This window comes from Nannobrachium achirus (assembly GCF_963921795.1).
Source record: "Nannobrachium achirus genome assembly, chromosome: 1".
NCBI classification, from domain to species: domain Eukaryota; kingdom Metazoa; phylum Chordata; class Actinopteri; order Myctophiformes; family Myctophidae; genus Nannobrachium; species Nannobrachium achirus.
The window spans coordinates 90,007,130-90,018,029 of NC_137810.1; the positions used below are offsets into that span (position 1 = coordinate 90,007,130).

At 40.9% G+C, this 10,900-nt stretch overlaps 1 protein-coding gene across 1 annotated transcript; it reads right to left on the reverse strand.

Annotated features, from left to right (window-relative positions):
* Positions 1-916: 916 nt before the first annotated feature.
* On the reverse strand, positions 917-6,853 carry LOC308291533 (complement C1q subcomponent subunit B-like). Its single transcript, XM_080733563.1, has 5 exons — positions 6,745-6,853; positions 5,390-5,561; positions 4,599-4,839; positions 2,219-2,327; positions 917-1,232 (listed from the first exon to the last, which is right to left on the reverse strand). The coding sequence occupies exons 1-5, from the start codon at positions 6,745-6,747 to the stop codon at positions 1,026-1,028; spliced, it is 732 nt and encodes a 243-aa protein (XP_080589689.1). The 5' UTR covers positions 6,748-6,853; the 3' UTR covers positions 917-1,025.
* Between the last annotated feature and the right edge of the window lie 4,047 nt (positions 6,854-10,900).

Sequence of the window (10,900 nt, forward strand, 5' to 3'; positions counted from 1 at the left end):
AACATATGTGTACATGGAAGCCACACACACACACACACACACACACACACACACACACACACACACACACACACACACACAGTGTACATGTAATAACACGAAGAAACTAAAAAAAACCTACTTGGGTTGCATCCTAGAGGCTAATGTTTATGTCTATGCTCTGTGTACAAACTAATTTAAGACATTTAATGATTGTACAACAGACATGTTTTAATGACAAGATTCTATTTAATGATTGTACAACAGATATCTATTTAGGCATTTAGCAGATGCTCTTAATCCAGAGCAAGGACAACACGTGGTATATACTCTCTCCAAAACCAAACTTTTCATCAGAAAGTTCCGGCTCAACTACAAGATGGCGTCAATCGCGACTTCTGAAAAGCACTACACCGAATTAGAATTCGGAAAGTCGGAACTCTCCGACGAAAAGTTCAGTTTCGGAGAGCAGGGGCGTCACAAGGGGCGGGGGGGGGGGGGGGGTGATTGGGGGGGGGGGGGGACTGAGTTACTAGGGCACAAGGTGGAGGGGCCTTAATTATTTTATACTTTAGCTAGTGAAAAATAGCAGATATATCTGCTATTTTTCGTGAAAATGTGTGCAAATCTTTGATTATATGTATTTTCTAATTTTCTAAGCGAACATTTGTAACTCAAATTTTGCTTCTGGCAGATCCCTGGAACTAAATATTTTTGAGATGGGGGTCCGTGGCCAAATACATATCATTTCGGGGGTCCTTCACATGAAAAGATTGAGCACCACTGACACCACTGACAAAAAAATGAAATATTCAAAGACTTGCACAAATTGTCAAGATTTTCCAAAAATAGCAGATCTACAAGCTCGCAGCGTAGCACTAGGTGCGCTTGTATAATCTGCTATTTTTCAATAATTAAAGCACAAAATAATGCGTAATATGCATTCCCTGTCTAAATGGGTTAAACCCCCTCCCCCTATGAAGAACATTCATGGGGGGCCCAGGATTTGGTGTGACGCCCCTGTGGCAGAGACTATGATTCCAGCTTTATGTGTTGAACAGCATGAAGCCACTGAAGGTGTTGTCTGCCCTGCTGCTGCTGTACACCACGGTGCTGTCCTCTCCCAGCACCACGGACACCGTGTCTCCCTCCTCCAGCTCCATGAGGGTGGAGGCCGACGCCACCAGGAAGTTCTCCGACGTGTCGCACAGGGACAGCCTGGACTCCGCCCCCTGCTTCAGCTTCACGCACACCTGTGTGAGTTGACGACAAGACACACCGGTTTACACTCTTCACCTAACTACAAGGTAAACACGTTTTTAATTCTACAGTAAGTTACAACTACAAGATAATAACAGACACACCGGTTTACACTCCACCTAACTACAAGGTAAACACGTTTATAATTCTACAGTAAGTTACAACTACAAGATAATAACAGACACACCGGTTTACACTTCACCTAACTACAAGGTAAATCGTTTTTTAGTTCTACAGTAAGTTATAACTACAAGATAATAACAGACACACAGGTTTATACTTCACCTAACTAGAAGATACACACATTTTCTTATTCTACTGTAAGTTACAGCTACAATATATAGAGATTATACTGTACTTCACCTAACTACAAGATAAACACGTTTATAATTCTACTGTATCTACAAGAGAAATACGTTTAAACGGCCTACTTCTCCTACTGTATCTACATGGTAAAAGGAGTTTATACTTCTACTGTGTCTAAGATAAAGAAGTTTATAATTCTGCTTTATCTACAAGACAAAGAGTTTAGGCTATATAATTCACCTAACTATGAGATAAAGATGTTTAAATAGCCTACTTCACTGTATCTACATCTCTGATAAGAACCTGCCACCTGAGTGTCTGTCATAGTAAACCGAAGTGTCACATCATTGCCGCTGGAGGGCGCTATGCCCCCCTGGGTTCTTTTCTTTCCTATTTAAATACATGTTCCATCAATAAACACATGAGCCTGAGACAAATTCTAGATTTTGTTTTACACACCATTATTATGTTCTTTCACTAAGACATGTCTGTTCAACAACCGCCATTACTCTGAGAGTCTACAAAAGGAACCAAATGGACCCGTAAGGGTCATCAGGGCTATCACTTTACGTGTTCCTGGTAACATTATTGTCTCCTCATGTTCTATGTCTGTGACAAAAATTTAATTTTGACTAAAAATCCTTCACCAGGAAGGACAGACGAACATACAGACCTGGGCCTTGGCAGACATGTGGAAAGTGAAGTAATAAACTCCTTTGATGGTACAGGTGAACACTCCTTGAGTCAGAGTGTCTGTTTCATTGGTCTGCTCCAGTCCATTCCTAAACACGCACACATGCACGCACATGCACATGCACGCACACGCGCACGCACACACACGCACACACACACACACACACACACACACACACACACACACACACACACACACACACACACACACACACACACACACACATATATTAACTTACAGTCTATAATTGGTTCCCAAACGTTTAAGCTCAAGACCCAATGTATAGAATTTCTATGATTCCTCTTTTATTTCTTTATATAATTACTGAAAAAATATATATAATTGAATTTTGTTTTCAGTCATGAAAAAAAAGCTCTTTGGGAAGTTTTTTTGGAAATGTTTTGAAATAATAATAAAAAAAAGGGAAATACATAATGGTCCCGACTCAGTGTTTGGGAAACAGCTGGTCTATAACGGTCCCGACTCAGTGTTTGGGAAACAGCTGGTCTATAACAGTGATTATCAACCTTGTCAGGCTGCAACCCCAAAAATAATCATATTTTAACCAGGGACCAGGGTTTCCGCTAGGCATTTTTGGGGCCGGCCACCTTGGCCGGCAGGATTATATTTTACCGGCAAATCAATTAATTTATCGGCCATATTATAATGAACGTCACATACGTGTTTGCAGATGAACTGTATGTGCATGGTGCACCGTGCACCCAACTGATAATTACACTATTTTATGTTTGCGCTGGGCTTCCTTCCTCTTTATCACAGATGCAATTGCAATATGTTCCAACAAAATAATATCCTATTATCTACTTATGTAGAGGTATCGCTTGCCAAAAAAAGAAGTGAATAGGTTAAAGTGGGACGCGCAACTCAAGCGAACCGTTTGCGCGCCCTGCCACACAGTGGCCTACAAATTAATAAGTTAATAGTATATGATTTTGGCTTCACGTCTCATTAAACCTTTTACACACAACATTTGTTTTATTTTGTTAATGTTATGTTATGATGGCGCAAGGAAGGTTGACTTGCCTCTGTTGCTTTGACCACGATGGCATCACATCCATGCGATCAGAAAGTCATGTGCGTGCGTGCTTGTATAATATCCATGATTCCACAGAGTTCGGGTCCCTTTTTTATTATCGTCTACTGGGTCCAGCTTGGTATAGATTACCTCGGAAGAACCCCAGTTCTGTTCTGATTATAACACTAAAACCACGCTGTATTGCGCTGATTGTTAGGTGCTGGAACTGTCAGCTGTGAAACGTAATGTGTGCTTCTCCGTAAGGCCGTGTGCGTGTCTAAAATAGCAGATATACAAGCTCAAAGCGCGGCGCGTTTCGCCTTGTTGTGAGCTTGAAGCTCTGATATTTCCAATGCTCGTAACCATCGTACGACGAAGACTGATCTAATGCCCACAGCGCAGTAGAGATGGGATTTATGGCTATTTAAAGTGAGCCGGATCTCTGGGATCCGTTCCTTTCAAAGAGCCGTTCAAAAGACTCATTCTAGTAGTTACTTTGTAGATTTTGATTATAATTACAAATAACTTCAACCCTATATACATTTATTTCGGACATATATAGGTACATATCTGCCATTTGAAAATAGCTGATCTACAAGCTCACAATGCTATCGTTCATTTCAAGGAGCCGTTCAAAAGACTTGATTCGTTCGCGAACGTCCCACCTCTACAGCGCAGCATGAAGAAGCAGCAGTGGCGGTGATCCGCTGTCGTCAGACAGAATCACAGTCACAGAACATGATACAAATTTAAAATTATGATAGGTTTTAATGGTTGTAGCTTTACTACTTTAGACAAATAATTATGTGTACAATAAGATTAAATGATAAAATAGCCTAAGAGGCATTTTCCCAGCCGGCCACGGTGGCCGGTGGACTTTATAATTACCGGCCAATTAAACATTTAACCGGCCAATGGCCGGTAAATACCGGCTAACGGAATCTCTGCCGGGGACCCCCCACCCTGACGAGTACGAGTTGTGGCATAACATTTTGTATGACAAGGTTGCAAGCCGTTGTGAGCATGTAGACCTGCTATTTTCACAATTGCTGGGTCTAACATTTGACAATTTGGCCAATATAAAATGTTTCATTTTTAGAGACCTTAAATTATCACTTTAGAAATGTCCAGATACCCTCTATACACTTAAACGCTATGTTGGTTTGTTTACAAACAGCATTACAAAATGCTGCACATTAAGTTAATGCATCTGGGGACCCCCCAAAATCATTTGGGGACCCCCCTGGGAGTCCCGACCCACAGGTTGAGAACCACTGGTCTATAATAACTAGTATAGGCTACTTGGGGTGGGCGTGGTCTTACTTGTTGAAGTTCAGAGGCGTGTCAGCAGAGGGGGGCTGGGTGAGGGTCCGCTTGTAGGAGAAGTAGGACCTCTGCTGGGCGGCGCCGGGGGCCATGGAAACCCCTCCCCCGCTGGGCCCCGGGGGTCCCGGGGGACCCTGGGGACCAGGTGACCCCGGGTCACCGCGCACACCGGGCCGTCCTGGGGGTCCCGACGGCCCTGCCTCCCCGCTCTGTCCCTTTAAGACGAGCCCACTTTCACCTGAGGACACAGATGGGTAAATGACCATAAGGATTCTTTGTATACACTTTGGAAACTTGTAAACTGTTAATTCTGGTACTTAAAATATATTTTGATACCAACAATTATAGGTAGCCTACATTTTGAACTTTTACTTGTAACAAGTATTTCTACATTGCAAGAATTTATACTTTTACTTAAAGGGTTATTCCACTTCTTTTTAAATAAGCTTTTGTTAATTTTATCGTCTAATCAGGCTTTTATGAACACCCTGGACAGTTTAATTTGTTTGATTCAATATTTAGATATTTGATGTAAATGTTACCAGTTCCTCCTCCTCCAGGGCTTCTCCCCATACACACCCATTGTAACTTCAAACTCTATTTTAACCATGATAGATTCATTAAAAACACCCATTATTTTTTTCTGGTGACTCATAATACCCGCCTAATACATGAGCAGGCCGTGTTTTTTTGATAACTTTTTTCATTCATTTTTAATAATTTTCTATTCTATTTTCATTTTCACAAAGAATTATTTAAAACTAGAAATAATACATAAATAAATTCACCTGGATCTCCCTTCTGTCCCTTGCCTCCGTCGTTGCCATGGGAACCGTGGGCACCCGGTATCCCGGGGATGCCAGGCCGCGCCTCCCGGTACGCATCACAGCTGGGCTCCGTGCTGATTGGCTGAAGGAGGTGGGAGGACAGGAGGATGGCTGCACAAACCCATGTGACCCACTGGACGCACACACACACACACACGCACACGCACACGCACACACACACACACACACACACACACACACACACACACACACACACACACACAGATGAGAGTCATGCATAAGAATGCATTATCCAATCATATACTGCCCCTTGTACTTTATTTTGTGTAATGGTGAAAATAGCAGATCTACAAGCTCACACGATGCGTCACAATAAGTCTATTTTCTATAAAATTAACTGCTGATTCATCCCGCCTTGATAGGCTGAGAACGGTCAGGCAGGGGTGTCACACCAAATTCTGGGCCCTGGGTACTTCTATTGAAATAAATAGCAGATCTACAAGCTCACAGCACGGCCGTGCTGCAAGCTTGTAGATCTGCTATTTTTGAAAGTCTTTGAATATTTCAAGTCCTTCTAAGGTTTTTTTGAAAAACCTATGTCAGTGGTGCGCAATTTCATGTCAAAATATTTAGATCCAGAGACCCCCCCCCCCAGAAGCTAAATTTGAGTTACAAATGTTCGCTTAAAAAATGCATATATTCAGAGATTTGAACACATTTTCGCGACTTTTCAAAAATAGCAGATCTACAACTTACAGTGCGGCACCGAGTGCCGCGCTGTGAGCTTGTATATCTGCTATTTTTCAATAGCTAAAGTATAAGATAATTCCAGGCCCATCCACCTTGATGATGAAAATGATTTAAAATAGTGAACATAGCCAATCTACAAGCACACAACGCCATCTGCTATTTTCACTACTTTTGTGCGACACTCTTGTATGATGAAGTAGGACTTTAATTTCGAAGAAAAAAAAACATACACATGTGAAACTTGGAGATACGAGGTTTCTGAAAATGATTCATCTACATTGATACTCATACAGTATATACTCATGTACTCATAGGCTACTCATGGCTACCGTATGTGCCTGTGTTGCATGTGATTTCAAGTTTTGAAAGTTTTGTTTTACATAAATCTTTCTCTTCTGGGGGTCCCTGACAACAGTTCAGTAAACACATTTACTGGCAGACCATGAAGCACAGAACAGTGTAAAATGAACACAATGGAAAGTGATCTGTCTAGACTGATCACAATTATGATATGCCTTCTGGACACAATGGAGCAGTTTGATTACATTAATATCATAGTTGTCATAATTCTCTGTTAAAGTCATAATTAATAATCATAGTCTCACCATTCTCTGCTCTTCTACAGCACAACGTCCTGAAGTCTGTCTGTCTGTCAGTCTGTCTGTCTGTCTGTCTGTCTGTCTGTCTGTCTGTCTGTCTGTCTGTCTGTCTGTCTGTCTGTCTGTCTGTCTGTCTGTCCTGTGTTCTTCTGGATGTCAGACTCACTGAAAAAAGAGAAGAAAAAAGAAAAAGAAAAAAGAAAGGAGTGTCCAAGCTCTGTGTGTGCGTGCGCCTGTGTGAGAGAGAGAGAGAGAGAGAGAGAGAGAGAGAGAGAGAGAGAGAGAGAGAGAGAGAGAGAGAGAGAGAGAGAGAGAGAGAGAGAGCTGTGTCCATGTTTTGCAACTGTATTGGAAAACAACAAAGATCTTTTTGTTTTTGAACCTTTTTTGAACTTTCTTTGAGTATAGAAAAGTGCTATATATAAGTTGCATTCATCATCATCATCATCATCATCATGAATGCCCAAATTACATTGTCACTCTGTTTTTGGAGCTTGTAGATCTGCTACCTTTGCAGTTTTTGAATTTGAATCCTGAAAAGTAACAGATTTGGACATATAGGCCTATTATATGGGTTGGTTAAATTGTTACACTCAGAGTTACAAATATATACATTGACACAGACAGTGTTTCAACCTTTTTTGTATCAAAGTCTATTATTTCTTTCTGTAATTGTGCCAGCATTTGATGAGATTTAGCCTCTCAGACCCAAAACATAGAATATTGTGTTTTCGTGGGTTCTTAAATGGAGTAATGCAGATGTTTAACAACAGTTTAACTCCAGAGAGCGTGAAATGAAAAGGGTCCATTTGTTTTCATCATTTAGCTGGGGACCACCTGGAAACCCCTCAAGGATCACTGGTGGTCCCCGGACCACTGGTTGAAAAACATTATTACTGCCCTGCTTAGATTACTGCAATTCACTTTATTTAGGGTTGCCTCAGTCCACCATCTCCCGGTTACAAATAGTTCAAAATGCCGCAGCCAGACTCATCACAGGAACAAGAAAACGGGATCACATCACACCTGCACTGGTAAGATTGCACTGGCTACCAGTTAAATTCAGAATTCATTTTAAAGCATTACTATTTGTTTTTAAAGCCCTCAATGACCTTGCCCCATCTTATATCTCTGACCTCATTAACTATCCCCCTGCCGTCAGGCTACTCAGATCCACCACCCAGAAACTCCTCTCAGTTCCCCACACACACCTTGTAACTAAAGGTGATCGTGCCTTTTCTGTCGCCGCACCCACTCTCTGGAACAATTTACCACTCCACATAAAGGACAGCCCCACCATTGAAGTTTTTAAATCTAAATTGAAGACCCATCTTTTTACTTGCGCTTTTAATATTGTATGCGGTTATGTTTTTGGTGTTTTGTTGTTTTATTTTTGTATTAGCTTTGTTTTGTTCTTTCGTGTGTTACTATGTTATGTATGCCTGTATCACTGCCATGTGAATAGACGATGGCCTATTCTTTTTAATTGTATTTGTAAAGCACTTTGGGTCAACGGCTGTTGTTTTTAAATGTGCTATATAAATAAAACTGACTTGACTTGACTTGCTCAGCTTCTCATAAAGAAGAAATGAAAGTCATCCTGATTTTCTTTTTTCTTTCAAAAAGTCAAAAACTGGAAGTGAAACGAAACACAAAGGTCCAGGCACGTGCACACAGACATCAAAGGGGGCTTGAGCCCCTGCCCTTTTATCCGTCTGTAAAAAGTGCCCTCCCAGGACCATGAATGCAGTTTTTACTTTGGTGAAAGAAATGAAAATTCCCTCTTTCCATGAAGGCAGCATTCAGAATTGCCTTGTTCAAACTATCCTGAACTTGAATGCAGTGTCTTATGTTGAAAGAATTGCCCTCTCTGTGTAGAAATACATGCCATGCGACACATCTCCAATATTGACTTGATTATGCTTTAGTTCAGTGTGGTATCAAGCACGGAAAATAGCCGACCTCCAAGCTCACAAGCGCGACGCTTTGTGAGCTTGGAGGTTGGCTATTTTCGATGTTTTCACCAAAAGGCCCTTTTAGAAATGTCAGCCCCTGCCTCTCTAACATTCTCTGCACGTCCCTGCAAAGGTCGTTATTATGAAGCCATATAAAAAATGACCGGAGGAAGTGAAAGAGCTCAGAACAGGAAGTGGGGACAGACATGGAGGAGAATTATCAAGCATCATCACATTTATAGCTATTTATATGAAACATGCTGGGAAAGACAGGGTTTGTTTCTCTTTTTCCCAGGGTTCAATGTTCCTCCCCTGACACCGTTTGTCCCCGGTCGCCATGGAGACGCCAGGGGAACCGTAGAAAAGATGAAGCTGCATGAGGAAGATGTGGTTGTGTTGTACTCTCTCTGCAGTCACTTTGTCCCAATGTCTCTCTCTCTCTCTCTCTCTCTCTCTCTCTCTCTCTCTCTCTCTCTCTCTCTCTCTGTGTGTGTGTGTGTGTGTGTGTGTGTGTGTGTGTGTGTGTGTGTGTGTGTGTGTGTGTGTGTGTGTGTGTGTGTGTGTGTGTGTTGTCGTTGTCGTTCGTTTTGGATTTATCATTTTAAAAATGATGTAAACTAGTGAGAGCCGATCTACAAGCATACGCCTCATATATATATATATATATATATATATATATATATATATATTCCTCCTTCTACAAATAAAGGGGGTATTGAGAAACATGCCCTTCAATGAATGATTGATTAAAGAAAAGTAAAAAATTAAATACTGTCCGAAGAAAATACTGCAACTCATTTAATCACAACATGGAACCAATTAATGTACTCTTCATCTATTGAATCCAAAAATGAGGGCTTAATTGCCTAGCATTGATCAACTTGTGGTCAGAACTGAAATAGCCTATCAGCACAACCCAGTCAGCATGTGTTTTTTCTATATTTATTTTTGTGCGTGTGTGTAAAGTAAGACAGAACAGCTGAATGACTGAGTAAAGTTTATTAGGTTTATATTAGATGATAAACACAGTTTATTAGGTTTAAATTAGATGATAAACACAGTTTATTAGGTTTAAATTAGATGATAAACACAGTTTATTAGGTTTATATTAGATCATAAACACAGTAAAAACAGTATGAATCACAACAATATTCAGCAAAGATCCACCAGAAAGCATAATATTCATTCAGAAATGTCTCTTTTATTCCTCATATTTGTCCTAATTGTCTTGAAACAACGTGTTATTCTTGAGTTCACAGTTTGAAAGGTTTCAGTTGGGAGCATGTAGATCTGCTATTTTCACAATTTATGACTCTAATATTTGACAATATATGGCCAATGTTATTTTTTATTCATTTAGATGTATTAAAAGGGTCTTAAAAGTCTTTAAATTGTCAATTTAGAAATATGCAGATACCCTCTATACACTTACACTGTGTGTTGGTTTGTTTACTGTTGAGTGAGAAAACATGGTTTCAGATTAAGCTTTGGGGACCCCCCAAAATAATTTGAGGACCCCCTGGGGGTCCCGACCCACAGGTTGAGAACCACTGCTCTAAACAATGCATAAAATGTACAGTGCACTAAATTCTATTATGCAACGTTTTCGGTCCTTCAAAAAAAAAAATATATATATGAAAGGTTTTGAGAATCACTGTGTTAAAGGAGTAGTTCACCCCCAAAATGACTTTTTCTTTCTATTGATTACTCATGCCACAGAGACTTGAGTTCAATAATATTTTTTTGTATTTGTTGCATTCCTAAGAAAACAATTTGATTATAGTAAATGTACCCCCATTCTGGATGGGGACGCAAAAGCATGGCACTGGATGGGGAAACCATCGGGGTAAATTTATTATAATATTTTTTTTGTCTTAGGATGCTACAAAAAACTAAAAAATATTATTGAACTCAAGTCTCCATGGCGTGAGTAATCAATAGAAAACAGGTCATTTTGGGGGTGAACTACTCCTTTAATGAGTGTGTTGGTCAGTGGGTGGGGACGGTGGGTTTCAGCATGGTGTGGTCAGTGGGTTTCAGCATGGTGTGGTCAGTGGGTGTGGACAGTGGGTTTCAGCATGGTGTGGTCAGTGGGTGTGGACAGTGGGTTTCAGCATGGTGTGGTCAGTGGGGGGGGGGCGGTGGGTTTCAGCACGGTGTGGTCAGTAGGGGGGGACGGTGGGTTTCAGCATGGTGTGGTCAGTGGG